The 17261-nt window shown below is 41.6% G+C and overlaps 1 protein-coding gene across 1 annotated transcript in view; it reads right to left on the reverse strand.

Annotated features, from left to right (window-relative positions):
- Window positions 1-17261, reverse strand: part of LOC149285776 (voltage-dependent T-type calcium channel subunit alpha-1H-like) — a 180470-nt gene that overhangs the window by 16520 nt on the left and 146689 nt on the right. The window contains exons 14-24 of the mRNA XM_089494843.1: window positions 15698-15788; window positions 14935-15143; window positions 14052-14486; window positions 12635-12735; window positions 12230-12353; window positions 11446-11514; window positions 10947-11131; window positions 9269-9395; window positions 9060-9185; window positions 8742-8831; window positions 8294-8486 (exon numbers count right to left, since the gene is read on the reverse strand). Of these exons, the coding sequence (XP_089350969.1) occupies window positions 8294-8486; window positions 8742-8831; window positions 9060-9185; window positions 9269-9395; window positions 10947-11131; window positions 11446-11514; window positions 12230-12353; window positions 12635-12735; window positions 14052-14486; window positions 14935-15143; window positions 15698-15788 (1750 nt within the window). The remainder of the gene's footprint in view (window positions 1-8293; window positions 8487-8741; window positions 8832-9059; window positions 9186-9268; window positions 9396-10946; window positions 11132-11445; window positions 11515-12229; window positions 12354-12634; window positions 12736-14051; window positions 14487-14934; window positions 15144-15697; window positions 15789-17261) is intronic.

The raw sequence follows: 17261 nt of genomic DNA on the forward strand, positions 1-17261 counted from the left end.
AGCTGGAACAGAAGGCTTGCGTCACCTCTTTTGGCCAAGTGGAGTCATTTCTTTTCATCTGATCAACGGAACGCATTGAACAATTCTAATCATGGACCCAAGCTAACTATTTCAGGTTACAAACTAATTTGCTCCCTCTCCGTATCTGACTCCTGTAGAAGGTCATCTGCCGGACCAAAGACTAGTGAAGCCCTCTAGTTAAAGGGACATTAAAGTCAACTGCTACAGTTTCACGTTCTTTGACAATAGAAACTGTATCAGTCCAACATACATTGAGAGGAAATGTCAGGGAAGGTATTTTAACTATGTATGGATGAAATGATATACGGTTATTTTGGTCGGCATTCACAAAAACCAGGTTTCATCTCATTTTGTTCCAATAAACTCCCTTTATCTGCAGACCTGGAGCCGCCATTGTTTTCAGCCATGTAATATATTGGGTGGCTTTCCCGGCTCATACACCACACTGAGCTGATGCTTTATGGCGATGCTAATGAAGTCCATTACTCTATTGACTTTCATTAGTCAGAGTGTCCCGCTGAGTGATTAAGACTGAGCCATTCTATTGTTTCCCACAGGCACTATTATAAGGAGTCGGGGAGTTTGTTTAGTAGATCGGGGGTCAGATAACAGAGCGAGAACCTCATACAAATGGCCAATAAGCAGCTGCCTGAAAACATTATATTATGGGGGGAAAAACTACTTAAAAAGTGCAATATTTCTGAAAATTTATTTTTAATCTGATAACAGGAATAAAAATATGACTGGAGATCCCCTTTAACCTCTCCTGAATCTGAAATTCAATGGATCAAGAAAAAAGGATCATATTGTACTTTACCCCCACCCCCCACCCCCGCACCTTGATGCTTTCTGTTTAAACCACAAAATCAAACACAGATTTCAAAATTTCTAACAAGCCTGTAATTTTTTTATCATTAAGTCATATCCCAATTATTATCCTTAAAACAAGGGGCACCGCCAGCTCCGCAGCGGTGGAGCTTTTAGCCCCCCCTTACACTACAGTTATTAACAAGTTAAACACGCGTCCTGATCAGGTTGACCTACAATTGCAAAATACTTGAGCAGATATTTCCAAAATTATTTGAGGCACCCTCACTGTGACAGCACTATTAGCTCGGAGAAAATTGTTCTGCCTTCCTAACAATAAAATCTATATCCATCCATCACTTGTCTACCGTATTCATTAAAAGTTGTGCAAACTCTTCGGGAGGACGAAAAGTGCCATTCCAACATTTTTCCTCCGTCCAGCCTTATCAAGCTTAACGGTAATGAAGGTGACGAGACCCCATCCTTATATATTTATATTTGAATTATCCTATCATTAAGCTCTTATCAGCTTTATTTTTTTTGGTAGCCAAAAAAAGTTGGCTTATTTTACACCAGCGGCTGATAAAAGTTTTATAAAAAAAAAGCATTGGGATTTGGAAAAAAAAAATAAAAAAATTTCCCTACCCTTCGATTAAACATTCTTAGATTTTTTTCTTCATTAAGATATGGATTTGAAAACAACGCATTACTGGTACTTCTGTCAATCTAACACATTATCCAAAAAAAAATAGTTATTTATTTATATTTTTGATAACTAGGATTTTTCAAAAATATGATAACTAACAAAAATAATAAAAAAAAAAATTTAAATTATAAAAAAATATTTAATAATAATAAATATTTTCTTTCCCAAAAATAATTCTGAAAATGATATTAATATTTTTAACTGGAACAACATTATAGAATGTGGGTAACTACAAGTGGGAAAAAGGGACAGCTGGCAGATGCGTGATCTTCAAAAAACATCTAGTTTGGAAAACAGCCCCATCTTCACCCTTTCTTTGAAGCCCAGCAACCCTAGGGGCAAATCTCCTTATTGGCTGGAGTAACATTACCAGCCAACCAATAGGAGCTCCCAGGTCTCTGGCCACTTTTAGAAGCCACCATGACCCCGAACAATTAATATCATAGTAAAAATCAATTAACACATCACAAAATCAGATTTATTTATTTTTTTTAAACATTCGTATCCTTTTCTGGTCATATTACCTTAAACTACAAATAATGGCACCGGTAACAAATTGATTATTTTCACTCTTTTTCTAAAGTTCTCCAGCAGATCCCGTGTCCCCGGAACGCGGCTGCGTTTGAACGGAATCATAAAAGGACACAAAACCATATGATTTGGATTAGTGAGTCAGGATAAACAAAGGATAGGGAGATAATATGATCTGAAAGTTCACGCGGAGAACACATGGCTGGCAATCAATACTCATCATAGATGAGGCTGTCATCACAGACCACGGCTGGGACCGGAGCTGGCAGCCACCGGCCCTCTGCAGTTTGGGCTTCTTTAATTTAAGAATGTTAATTGCAGCACATTTGAAGTTGCCATGGAGACGTCAGATGCATTAGCCAGCGGGTCGATATTTTTCCCGATAAATCCTTTTCCCCCCCTTATAAGATCCATCCACTCACATTTCATAAACCCATTAACCCTTTGAATGCACGAACCCAGCCACTTTGCTGAGAAATGAAGTGGAGTTTATTAACATGGGGTCGACTATTGTGAATACTGCTTTTTTTATCAAGGCTCTCCCCTGCGCATGTTACTCTTACGTTCATTTCACACGCGGCCCTTGTGATAATATCAAATGAAAATCCATAGCGCAAAAACACGCACTTACAGACACACACTTGCTTGCTGCGTTTTCCTGCATCCAAGTTACATGCGCAGAAAGTTACAACAAACACCAAAGCCTCAGTCACAGCTCAGCGATACCTCCCAAGTGTCTGTGTTTAGTTTGTTCAGGCCTTCTCTGGGTTCCCCTCTTTCCTCCCTTAATGCCATTCTTTTTCTTTCCTGTACCCCACTTTCCTCCAGATGTCCTTTTTATCTCCCCTGATGACCATCTTTACTTCCCTAATGCCCTTTTTTCCTAACCTGTGTCCTTCTTTCCTCCCCTGATGCCCCTCTTTTCTAGGAGCTCGGAATGTTTGCTGGGTATGAGGGGATCACAGGGTTCTACAGCCCTAAAAGCCCCGATAATGTGTATAGAAACGGGGCAAAGCTCCCACACCCCCTCTAAAACAAAGGTGCCCCTCTCTGGCAGTAGATAGTAGGGGGGGGGGTCTACACACACACAACAGATTTCAATTTTAGACTAATTTTTCTGATCCTTCCAGCGTCCGCTACGCTCATAATCAAAAATCTGACGCTTTAGCGGTCCCAGTGCTGCTCTCTGAATAAATTTCTAGTTCTCTGGCCGCTGGGGACTACAAGGTCCAACCAAGAAGCCAATCCCACCCGGTCGTATTGTATCTGCCTTTCTTAAAATGTAGCTATAAGATCTCAATTGACCAAAAAAGGAAACTTGTTGTTATTTGTTCCAAACAATATGTTTGTCTATTTCGGTGCCGTTCCTCAGCTATACGGAGAATTCGCACATCATTATAAAAAAACTTCTGGACGGGTTTCTTTGTAAACCATAATCTCATCCCCAAAAAAGATCCTCGTTTCAGAGACAATGAGAATTCTGAAAAACTATTGTTTGATATTTTTAAAATAAACTTGGACAAAGCTGAATATTCAAAAGTTATGGAGAATGGCTGCTTCTCTAGCTGCTGAGAGACTACAAGCCTCATCAGACACTTCCCATTATCTGAGGATGACAGGAGTTTAACCAAGAACTTTCTCACTGACCAAAATCCCTCTAGTGAACCGACCCTCGTCAGTCTGCGGCTCCCAATATCACCGTTCAAGAAGAGACTGAGGATGATTGGAACTGTATTCAGGCATGGTTAGTAATGGCCCGTCAGGATGATGGGACTTGTAGTCCCATCTGAAATAAGCAATGACTACCCCAAAATACAAAGTATAACATATTTTCAGGCAGGCTGAAGGGCTCTCTAGCCAGAAAACTCAGGCTAAATACAAATTGGAAGTGTCAGGACTATGGGACCACTTCTAACCTTAGAAATAAAAAGTGTTTAATTTACGGTTTGATATGGTCTCTGAATGTCGCTGAAGTATTTTCTTATTCCACAGTCACATTAGGTCTGATGCCTGTGTCAGTCCGCATGAAGAAACAGCTTCCAGCCGAACAAACCATGTGTGAAAAGCCATTCCACAAACGGAGGAAGAGAAGCCCTTCATCCGTGGAACAGCCGGCATAATAAAACGCTCCCCGCGCAGCTGGGACCAGAGAAACAGGAGTCTCGAAACTCCGGAACTATCCATCTTTCTGGAAAGGAGAATCTGATTAACCACATGTGCTATTCAAACGGGTCCATTCGCTTAACTAAGTGTTTGCAAGTTGGCAAAAAAAGTCGAATCTGCAGCAGAAGTCGGATGAAGGGGAGGTAACCCCGATTTGTTGCCCCCCTCCCATGGTTAATAGGGGCTCCCATGGTTTTTATGATTATTTATTAAATTATTGTTATTATTGAGTATTTTATTTTAATTTATATTTAAAAAGTAATGTTGCTGGGGTTTTTAATTTTGTGTGTTGCAGACGAGGACATGCGAGTTGCGGGCACTTGCAAGACCTTGCAGACCTCTGGCAGATTAGTGAACCTGCGAGTGGTCTTGCGAGTGTTAGCAAGCGATGGCAAGCAACTAAAGTCAAGTCTGGTCAGTTAAATGGACTGACTGTCCTGACTTATTACTGAATAAGAATATTGGCCTTCCAAGGGAAGGGCACCATTTTATTTACACTATTTCCTGTTCCTGGTGCAGAAAAGGTGATGTTATGGTTAAATAGAATTACGTTTCAACATGTAAGATTGTAGTGCATCTCCTTGTAGGGCCTAGGGGTACAGCAACATCTGCTCAGACGTAGATTGCTACATCTGAGATAAACTATTACAAAATGCCTCCTTAAGACTGGGCATTTTATGGTAATTTCCCCGTACTCGCAATGATCTATCAGCGAAGACTTCATTGGAAGCGCACCATCAGCCCAAGCAGAGCGTCACAACTATTTTGTTTCAGAAGATTGCCCATGACCCCATAAAATACGAGATGCCTTTCACATTCTCGTAAAGTTATCCTCATGAATAAGAGGCCAGGGTAGCAATTTAAAACCCTTGAACAAGAAGGAAGCATAACAAAACACAAGTACATAAGCAATCTCTGTAAAACCTTCACTTCATTAACATGATGACCGTTGTAGTCCACGGCAGCTAGTGTGCCAGTCCAGCTGGAACATTTAGAGGTTGGATAAAAAGTCATTTAGAGGTTGGAGGCTGGATAAAAAGTCGTTTTGAGGTCAGAGGCTGAATAAAATGCCATTACGGTAGAGTCTTGTAGACAGCAGCCAGAATGAATCAAACCTCTAAACACCTTTCAATTTAAAAATTCCAGACCTGCTCCTATTCACTTTGAGAAAACCAAGAGACGAAGTGGACGATTTGTCTAGGGAAAACATTTTGGATAATATGGCCTGAGTATTATATTCGAACACAGAGAATGAAATGAACCTAGACTGTTATTCCAGTCCCGAAGCTAATTTGTGGAGCCACCTTGGTCCCATTCCAATATATCTCAACTTTCCATCCCGTAAATGAGTCTCTGTTCCCAGGACAATCTGCCGTCACGCTGACAGCATCGTGTTTATACACTGCCCCTCGGAGCCTGTATATAGTGAGTGCGTCTCCAATAATGACCACATAACCCAAATTTATAATAAACCCATTACCAGGGAAAAAAAGCTTAATTCTTATGTTGCGTTAAGATTTTTTTTAAAGAATTCCTCAGTTTTGAAGACATTTCAAGTACATCTCACATTAGCTGTCTCTTGTGCTTAGAATAAAAGTTTTTGGCAATTTTGCATTTGTTTAAATATCGGTAACTTAATTCAGAACTGGCGCAAGGATTATTAGCAGGGCCGCCATTAGCACATACATCCGTACTGGGCCCCCATCAGCCCCACAACCACTCCATGTTCTCTGAGACCACATCTCTTTTGCAGTCCACAAGTTCCATTTTCCTGCCTCCCCTCCCAGTGTCCCTGCCTTTACTCGCTATTACACCTCTGTGCCTGGTTAGGTTCTTTATCCACTTGAACAAATATGTTAGGAGGTCTCCTAACCCTCTGCCATCCTTCGTTCCCATGTCCATACCCCACTGCCACCCTCCCCCCAGTGCCTTTACCCCTCTGATCCCCAATCCATAGACCTCTATGCCTGGTTGGGGTCTCTAGCCACTTGAACAAAGATGTTAGGAGGTCTCCTAACCCTCTGCCATCCTTCTTCCCCAATGTTCAAAAGGGCCCATACCCCTCTGCCCCCACCACCAGTGTCAACACTCTTCCACCCTACCTGTGTCCATAACCCTATACCCCCTCCTCCCTTCAGTATCCATCCCTTCCCACACACCTCAGCCTCCTCCGCCCCAGTGTCCATACGCCTTGGCCCCCCACTCAGTATCCATACACCTCAGCCTCCTCCGCCCCAGTGTCCATACGCCTCGGCCCCCCACTCAGTGTCCATACACCTCAGCCTCCTCCGCCCCAGTGTCCATACGGCTCGGCCCCCCACTCAGTGTCCATACACCTCAGCCTCCTCCGCCCCAGTGTCCATACGCCTCGGCCCCCCACTCAGTGTCTATATCCCTCATCCCTCTGCTCTTTCTGCCCTTTATATTATCTCTCATAAACCTAAAATCACGCAATTTTAAAAAAACCAAAACTTGGGGTATTTGCCGGCCCTCGGAAAGTTACAAACCCCTCCGTCTAAAGAATCAATTTCTCACGCAATATTCCTGGTGTTTTGTAAGCAGTCGAAATTCCTTAGCATTCTATTTTAAACCAGAAAACAAACAACAACGACACGGAAGATGCGTGACCCAAAATTGCTTCCTAACATATGTAGTTGATTTGACGTGTTCCCACGCGCTATTCTGTATACCTATTCTAAGAGCAACTAAGGTTGGAAATTTTAGCAGCTAGTTCCAAAATTATGTTAGCGGACTATGGTGTTAGGATTGAGTTACAGGCCCGATCAAATATGAGGGAATTAATTGAAAACATTACTTGGGCGCTTCCAGAGGAACAAACACTGTCACTACGAGTTACTAGATCCATGTGCAAAAAATGTCAGCCCTCCCCATTTCGCCCACTTAGGCCCTCGGATTGTATTCCTTATTTTTCTGTCTAATTTGTTTTGTGTGTTCAACGGAGCTGAACAACAACAGTGACTTCAACGCAAACGAGGAGTTTCAAAATGGCTGCCGTTATGGAACACTGGCCTGAGGGTTACCATGGCGACACTTCTACTGTTGTTCTGGGTCAGATAGTTAGGTCAACTTGAGTGTGCATGTCTTTTTTGGTTATTAATCCTAGAAGAATAGAAGTAAATATTGAATTTCTTCAGTGTGAGACTACGCTCCTCTTTGCCGCCTGGGCGTTGCATGCAGGGACATGCGTCGGTAATTATAAAATATTCTAATTGCACTACGGGAGTTTTGAGAGGAAAAGGTGGTTAGGGCCACCAGTGACGTTCTGTCTAAAGTGAAGCAATCTGCTGTATTTTTGCATTTTATCTTAGATAATTTGTGGTAGTTCTAGAACTCAAGAATCAAAGTTGGAGCCGTAGTTGGACTGGCGCAGGCCGTAAAGACCGAATCCCATTTTGGGTAAAATATATGACGTCCCCAAAACAGGATACAGCCAACCAAAACATTTTACATTTTTAAATAAAAAAAAAAAAGAAGTTCGAAAAAGTGTTGTTTTTTTTTTGTTTAGAAATGAATAATAGTATAAAGAACTATTAAAAAAAATGAATTTACATTAAAGAAAATATACTGATAAATTCATATCTGGTCTTAAAAACCTAGATTTTTATAAATAGAATTAAAGTATTAGAGTATTAGATATTTCTCATTGATGAATTGACAAGTAGATAAAAAATCAATAAAAAAAGTAATATAAATTCAAATCAGTATAAATGTCATTTTTGCATGTTACAACCCTGTGTGTGAATTTATGTGCGTAAAAAAAAAAGCAAAATTTTTTTAAGAATACCACAAAATATCCTGGCAACAAATTGCGGAGGACGGGTTAATTGCCTCACTTTATTACCTGCATCACACGTCGGCAAGTGACCTCAACCGTTGCACCGTTACCCTCTCAAAATAAGTCTAAAAAGGATTACGCGCTGCGTATTTCTACGTTTTTAAAAAAAATATTTTTAAATGGGGGGTCTGCTACGGTTTGGAGGCAGGCAAGGCCCAGAAAGATTCCTTTGTAAACAGTCTACCGACCAGACATATATAACGCCTTACTCCTGCGCTTTTTCTCCAGACGGCGGAGACGTTTCTCCTCGCGGCGTCGGGCTTCCTCGGCCTCTTGGTGTTGCCGGCACTTGTGGAAGTTTTCTACCACCACTCCCACGAACATGTTGAGGACGAAGAAGCTGACGATGAGGAGGAAGGAAATGAAATAGAGGAGCATCCACGGGTTGTGGTTCCGGATAGGCTGCAAATGGAATCGAGGGGACAATGAGCCGGTCAATTTGCAAGCAGTGTAATAGCGATTGTATGAAGGTAATCTCATCAATTTGGGACCTTAGAGGTCCTGAAAAGCCACCTCTTAGCCCAGCCTTTGCCACACTATGGAACATGAAGGTTATATTGGGCTGTGAGGAGCAACATGAAGGTGTCACATGAGGAAATAATGGTTCTGAACATGGGGTAGGTGGTGAGATATGGTTGAAAAATGTGGGATTTCTACCTGAACATCGGTGGCAACAGCGTCGAGTCCATCATACATGATATTCACCCAGCCATCTTTGGATGAGAGAACAAACAGCGACATCAGGGCCTTGGGAGAAACAGTAACAAAATACAGTCTGATTAGCTGTCCATGCCACCATACTACTGAACAAGCCATTCATTTGGCCAACCAAGTGGTAATGATATGGCGAGGAATAAGATGGTGAGGAATAAGAGTTAAACAATGAAATTGAAAGGGATTAATAAACCAAGATGCTGTATTTTGGTTAACCCCTTTTCATGGAGCCATAGATTAAATGGATGCCGTAGGACCTACCTGCCCCAAGTTGTCAAAGTTGTATTTCCGCCGCACCCATTTGTAGCGCGCCCGGTTACACTCTGAACGGTTGGTGATGTTGCGGGTGTCCAGACCCTCACAATAGTAAAACTTTCCTTTAAAGAGCTGAAACAGAGAAGACTTATTGGTAGGACCCAAATAACGATAACATTTCTTTTTAACTTGTAAAAGATCTCTATTATTATTACCTGCACTCCCAAAATTCCAAAGATGATGAAGAAGGCACAGCAGATTAGGACAATGTTTCCAATGGGTCGAAGAGAAGAAATCAGAGTCTCTACCACCAGCTTTAATCCTGGAGCTCTGCTGATTACCCTGCAACAGAAAATTATTATTAGTAACTGGTATGATGTACTTTGCAGTCCATTGCTTCCCATGGTGATTTCTTCACATATAGAACCTTATCCCAGAACTAAAAGAACTTGATTTGTAACCTCTCTGTGCTTGGTGAGGTTGACTTGGAATGTTGGGTCATTAGTTCTTCATTAAGACTACAGAGGATGCCAGGCTTTAGCTGGGCTCAGTAAGAGATCCCCAAAGAGTTATGAAGCACCCACCAAGTTAAGGAGAAAACCCCAATGATTTTGGTTGGGACTTGAACTTGGTAGCTCTCTACCAAGTCTAGTGAACCCGATGAGATCATTCTCTTCAATCTTACATCGGAACATAATATGTTTCGAGAATTAAGAATTCTCGCTGCCCAACAAACCCGCTAGATGTGTTTTTGTGTCTGATTGTTACACGGCTACTCATGCACATACAGGAATATTATCTGTGATTGTATCCTGAGATGAATCCGTGTCTGCCTTGAACTCCTGTTCTCGGTGGATCTGAAGAATCCGTTTGCGAACAAACATTCAAACGAGTCCCTGAGAGTATCTCTCGGGAGCTGAGAGGTCACAAAACAATTCCACGTCTTTCATTTATTTTTTATTTTTTTTTGCCAATTTATTCTTCTTCAAAGCTTCCATCCCTAATGAAACCAGAGCCGAGCGAGAGAAAAATGCATGTTTCAACTCGCCAAACGCAGGAAGTGAAAAAATCACCGCTGCTTTAACCACAGAAATGCTTTCATTTGCAATAAATAAAGAACGTAGGTGTGAGGATTGGGACGATCCCTCTGGGTTTTGCCTTTGACAATAAATTCTAGCCAAAGCAGAATATCAGATTAAGATGCAAATGAGCAAACCGAGTGTCATGTAGCTGCGAAACCCATCTCACTCTAAATAAAAGCCATTGATATTAACAAGTAAACAACAGCTTCTTATTTAATTCTGTGATTTATCATTGACATTCCCCACCTTTCTGATGGGCATCAAGCAATGACGCTGTCGGAAAATCTACCAAATTTACGAAAAGATGGAATTTAGGAAATTTGATTGTCCTGGTACTATGTAGGTCATGGTGGTAGAACTGGACTGGCAGTGAAAAAAAATCGACATTGGAACTTTAAGGCCAGTGGTTGATAAATAAAATGCACTTTTATATCACCCCGAGAACATTTTTATAGCATGAAGCTAGGCGTATACATGAAAGGTAGAGGGTCAGATTGGCCGAACTGTTGGGCATCTTCCTGACGGCCAGTCCAAGCCTGATGGTGGCATCTTCAAGCCTGGAGGCCAGTCCCAACCAAATGGTCCAATAACATAACAAACTATACATTTCATGGGCCCAAAAATTCATGTTGGAGCAGCTCAGAGGGCTTACTGCTGCGCTACCCTCATTGCCAGCCTCACGTAGTATGGACTTTAGCCCTTTCCAAAAATCTATAGGTGTCGTCAATAAATGCATTCCTACTAGATTGACGATAACATTCAACATGCCAATAACATAAGAAGAACCAACTGTTACATAGACTGGTCGTACCTCAGAGGGCGCAGAGTCCGAAGCAGCCTCAAGACCCTCAGGATGCCTAAAATCTTGGCTCCTCCAGCCGACGCCAGGGACACGATGATATCAATAATAGAAACAAAGACCAAGAGTCCATCCAGCACATTCCAGCTGCTTTGTAGATAAGCATTCTCTCCGGCGAAGAAGCCAAGAGCCACCACCTGCCATAACGAACAAGGGGTCACCACTGTGTGAATGCAGGGTTCAATGTGATTTATGCTAATACCGGGGGGTTAACGCATCTCTACTTTCCATCTAAAGGGGTAAACTTGCAAAGGGGGCGAGAGGAAACATTACAAGAGGCTAAAATTATAGGGGAAAAAGTAAAGGGAGAGAAGTTAAGAAAATGTGGGAGAGAGGGATGGAATTATACTTTGGGTGGAGAAAAATGGCGGGGGGGGATTATAAGCGGAATGAGAGAAAGAGGAGAAGAGCAAAAGCAGAATAGTGAAATTATACAGCATGAAAATATTACCTTAATTGTCATTTCCACAACGAAGATTGCCGTGAAAATGTAGTTGGAAACGCTCAGAAATATCCGTTCCTGGAAAAATAATATTATTATTATTTTATTTTTTTTTTAAAAGGGAGAAAGATCAAAATATAGGGGAGTATCAGATCAACACTTCAGAGTATTATTTATTTTAGCAGAACCGTGAACATTTCAACAAAAGGAAAATATTATGAGGGTAAATTTTAAAGTTCATCTCGAACCAGATCTACAATTTTATTTTCACGAGTGTTCTTCGGTTTGCTTTTTCTGTACAAATATTGTTTTTATATATACATATATTTTTATATAATAATTTGGCGCTCGCCTTAAACCTGCTCTGTCTAAAAGAATCCTGTTACAGATGTGGTATGGGATATTCTTCCAAAAAAAATCCTGGATGTCTGAACCATTACTGACTTCTTTCCCAGGGCAAAGAAAAGGACGAGGTTACCGTAAAAAGCGGCCTCTTTTTTTATCATCTTGCGGAATAAGTGTGTGTGTGTGGAGGGGGGGGTGTAACTTTGGATATCTCGCCAAGCAAGAAGGGTTTCAGTTGCGTTAAGCTAGGTTAAGGCAGATTTTTTGGGGAGAACGCAAACATTTGTGCCAAGATATTGACATTTTTAGTGTTTATCAGCCATTGGGATAATAATGATATTTAATGGTTTCTGGTGGCTTCTAGCGGTTAGTGGCTTCAGCCATTCCCACCTTAGCTCAGGTGCATCTATTCTTCTTGAGACTTTGCAGTTGACTTGACCTCTCTTACCATGCTGTTGGGGTCGATGTCGGGTCGTTCCAGGGCGATAGTGATGCAGTTCAGAAAGATGAAGACGAGAACGACGTGGTCGAACATCTTGTGCGCGATGACCTTCTGACATACCATACGGAACCTGACCAGAAAGACCAAAATATCTGTTATCTGCAGATGGAGTTAAAGTGATTATGCCGTCTGCATATTGAAACATTTATTAAGGGGTTCTATTAGAAGCAATGTAGGCACCAGATCCAGGGGTGTAGAAAACCCAGGGGGGAATAAAATGAACCGTGATATCATAACACGAGTTGGAAGGGCGGCTGCTGGTTCTTCTTGGAGAAATCTGGTGGGAATATGTCTCTTTTTTCCCCTACAAAAAATAATATTTAAAGAAGTGTTTTTGCCCATGTTCCTTACTGGTTTTGTGGTGAGAACAAGTAAAGAGACCAGTCTTCGTGGGTCTTGCACCATTTCGGCTTGTAGGGCTCCAATATCTTCCGAATTCGGAAGCAGTAACTCTGGCAAAAAATAACGAAAAATAATCATCAACCACACGGCACAACATAATTAAGTTAGACTAGGTCAACGCGGCTTTGTAGCTACCATATAAACAAGTTGAACGGTCAATTGAGTCCACCTCTGAGCTACTCAACCCAACCAAATGGTTAGTGATGCAATTCAATGGGATGTTGTCCAGCCCGATGCAGGGCAATGCCCCCAGGGCCTACCTTGGTATCCTTCTCCCCATGTGCTCCTCGCACCAGTCACCAGTGAAAGAGAACCTTTAAGTACTATGGTGAGCTAGGGAGCCTAATCACCCAATAGGGCGATCGGCCCTCAGTAAAGTGTCCCAGGGGCTGCTGCCCCATGGACCTGTTCTATGCCAGAATACACCCCTGGGGGAGGTTCCTGTTTAATCAACCCAAAATATATATTACTATCAGGCCTTTTGACTTATGGACCATATGGTTTAAACCTGCATCCGATGTCCTATCCCATAGGCAACAATTTCTTTTTTTAGTAGGACATGCATACTATAAGTAAGAGTAACACGCTTGCACAGAAAATGCATTTTTTAACCCAAAAATTCAATTAATCCTTTTTTTTCAGAACCCAAATATTGAGGGACAAATCCCTACCATGGTTAATCACTTTTCCCCACCCGGGATACTTAAACAATGTAGATACAGTAACATTAAAATGTATCCAGCTTTGCAATAATCCTCATGATTATGATATTGTGATAAACTAGTTAATTGCGAAATAACTAGGACATAAAACTTAATTGCACAGTGTTTCCTGTAAGAGAAGAATCAATTAGTATTAATTAGTTGCTGGGATACTAGCGCTGTAAGTACACCATACCATGAACGAGACAATGGATGTATATTGCGCTACCTATCCCGATTCCCAGGGGGGTCGTTAGTGAGGAAGTAATTAAGAGCTTAGAACATCGTCAGAAGGATTATGGTAAGATAATGTAAATTTCCCACAATGTAGTCTAATACAAACATCCACAAGACTCATCTTTATTTCAGTTTGTCTATTTTTGCCTGATTTTTACCCAAAACGGCCTCTAATCTGTAGTCATTTAACTCAAGGCAGAAGGAATTCCCAGTTAAGGTTTTTAGGACCTCTGCCTCTTTTCCCTTTCAATACTGTTGGGGTTCATTGTTGTCAACCATGAAGATGCAAACCAGTCTACATTGAAGAAGCAGACCAAGTCTACTCCTTCATCTACATGAGAAAATATACATGGTGGACGGGGTTAAAGGCATTAGCGCAAAATGTGCCACCACCTTCCACTCTCAAACGCAACAGAACGTTGACTCACATCTTCTAGGTCGTCGTCATAGTCCAGGGGTTCCTCCTTGTGTTTTTCAACTCGGACGAAGAGATCATTGGGCACGTGAAGCATTTTGCCGTTGCAGTCCTGGTACTCCGAGGGAACCATTGCCAAGGGGCTGACACTGAGGGAGTGCCGTAACGTTGGCACTTGAAGGAGCTCCGGGATATCCAAGGAGCCGCGGGTGTCCAGAGAGCCTGCCCGTCGATGTAAGGAAGCTCTTGCCATGGAGCCGGACTTACAGTCGTCGGAGTCGTCATCTGTACTTCCTTTGCCTTCGCCCGAGAGCAGGGACTCCCTTTCGCCAGACTGGTTCCGCTTTTTAATGCTTGGGGCTCTGCCAAGACTATTCCAGCTAGAGCGACGGCTCCCCCAGTTACTGTAAGTACCCCAAGGAGCGCACGGGGAGCTTCGGAGGCTGGCCTGGAGGTGCAAAAAAAGGCTTAACGGGGTTCAATTAAACACAGACTTAATGCAGAATATAACCGGTGAATGCATCTATGTTTCTTCAAAAGCTGTTATGCATGTTGGATAAGGTATATTTTTGGGAAATAATCTTCTGGGACTGCTGGGGTTTGATTTTGAATGAAGTAACTGAAGTTAGCAGTTATTGACTTTTTCTCAATAAATCTAATTTAAAAAAAGCTCTAGATGTAATAAAAACATTTTTGTGACAATTGGTTTTGCTCTTCTATTGAATTAGTTTCTACGTCAATCAGCATTTTCTGATTTAAACTTTTCTTTTAAACTATCTATTTTGGGGGTCAAATTATCGTTTTACATAAAAAAACACTGCAAGTTACGAGCTTAGAATTATGTTCTTGGAAAACAATGATAGACCCCAGGGTACATGGAACGGTTAGAGACCCACCAAAGACTTCTGGTCACAGACTGAAGGATCGATGGACACACTGCTTTCCCTCCTTGAATCCAGGTACGTGTGCCCGGGGTCCAGGCAAGGTGAACACTTTGGTGTGGGCATCGGGGTGGCAGCAGTACGCATGATGATAGGGGGAGGCATGGAACATCTGGGATCCAGGTGTCCATTAGGAGTCACTGCCAGGGAGTACATCTTCAACTCTGGGCAAGGGATAAATGCATTATTATTTGTTGTTTATATCTCTCTATATATTAAGTCTTATCATTATGAAAATTGTTGGTAACGCTGGACAGGACCGGTAATCTGTATCCACGGTGACTGAGAATTTACATCTACGTCTAGCAATTAGTGATATATGCAGGCCGGAGAGGGGCTGCTGGATAGTGTTGTGCGCAGGGGCTATGGAGTTGCAAGGAAGTGTTAAGTACAGTGGGAGAGGGAAAAAACAGAAGAAAGAAAGGGAGAAAAAGGTGAGGTGGGGATGGAGAGTGAGAGAGAGAGAAAGGAAGAGGAGGAGGAAAGAGAAGACAGGAAGAGGAGAGATACCAAGAGAGAGAAAAGAAAGACACAGGTAGAGAGGGGAATGAATGTTTGGAAACCTTTAAATATTTGTGAAATTAAAACACTGCTTGGTAGCTCATTTCACATAAAGATAATAAAATCGTTAACCCCTTGCATACTGGTGGAGCATGAATCAAATGGTTCACCCCACTGGGATGCAAAAGTGTTAAGTGCCCCCCCCTCTTGCCAGCACCTGCGGCACGCGCTTCCTTCAGCTTCTCTAGGTCTTCGTCTAAGATGGCTGAGGCTTTATCCTCGTCGGTATCTGACCTTGTCGCATCCCCCTGGTAAGAAAAAGATATTAAACAAAAAAAAATGATATTAAAAAAAGGGAAGTATCTAGGCTGCTTTAGCAGGCTTTGCTCAGCGTCCGTGAAGAATTTCCTCGCTTGGATTTGCCGTGCGTGTGAGTTTTGCATTTTTTATCTGTGTTTGCCGGATGAAAGCAACTGTTATCCATTTCATACTACACTGCCCCGTACCTGAAAGGACCCGTGTCGCCTTTCACAGATAAAGAGACTTATATGCGGCCTTTAATTTAGAACATTTTATGTCCGGTTTTGAAATGATTAAGTGTTTTTGCCTAAAATGTTATTAATCTATTTAGCTAAAAAAAAAAAACTAAAAAAAAAACCCTTTTTCAATAATTGACCTAATTATTATACCCCACTGTAGTTACCATTGTTATGAAAAATGTTACATTTTATATAATGTCTAATAGATCTGTTTGGTGGTGGAATCTACATCTTAACTGCCCTTCCAGTAAAATATCAATTCTTATGCTGGACGTGGGATCTCATAAATTAAAATCCTTTTGCCATCTGCCCAAGTCTCTTACATGACCAAGAAGCTTATAGGATGCAGGGAAGAACTCCTTGTGTAACTATCTACCCATATACTGGGGCACTTATCACTTATACATGAGATATGTGACTTCAGTGGGTTCGTACAGAACATGGAAAGGAGATGCCCTGTTTTAGACAAAATGAATTATAAAACTTAAGAATTCTAGAACCACTGGGTTGGCTGGAGGGCAAAAAGGAATCTTTGCTCAATGAATCATTTTAATGAATAACTGGTACCTAGAACCCTTGGAATAACCAATGGAAGCTTAAGTTTTTTAAGGGGTCAAGATAGAATGTTGGTCAAATATGGATGTCCACTATCTCGTTTTTCGGTTCCTGAAGGACCTTTAAACCCAACTATTCAACTATCCGTCAAAAAAGCAAAGACATGACTTCCACTCGAATGTCCAAGTTCAATGAGATGAAGAACAAGTCTAGAACATCTAATCTAGTGAATTCTAAAAAAAAAAGTTAAACTATGCTACACTACTTTCCAAAATCTATAACGTTCCATAATGGTAACATTTAAACTGATTTCACGTCTTAATACGACTTGAAATGCTCTACACTTCAGGGCCAATCGAGAATTTTCCTTCGCTAATGACTTTGTAAAAAAAAACTAAAAAAATCGAAGAGGACTTTGATGACCGAATTATATATTTTCTTTAATTAGATGGAGACTTGGGCGATGGTAAGGAGACACTAAAGGCATTAAACATCCCTTCCCCGCCTCCAACGCTTCAAGGTTATTTGAAAAACGACGCCTTCGAGCAGAAAAATCGGGGAGATTCAGCACTTTGAGAGAGGGGGGGCTGATTTCCAGGAAATGTTGTATTTTTTATGATCTATTTCATGGTCCGTCTCAGAAACCGTAATTTAATGAAGAGTCAGACATTACCCTGCCAGACACGC

This window comes from Sceloporus occidentalis, unplaced genomic scaffold (genome assembly GCF_023333645.1).
Source record: "Sceloporus occidentalis isolate IW3139 unplaced genomic scaffold, rSceOcc1.0.p SCAF_76, whole genome shotgun sequence".
In the NCBI taxonomy this organism is placed as follows: Eukaryota; Metazoa; Chordata; class Lepidosauria; order Squamata; family Phrynosomatidae; genus Sceloporus; species Sceloporus occidentalis.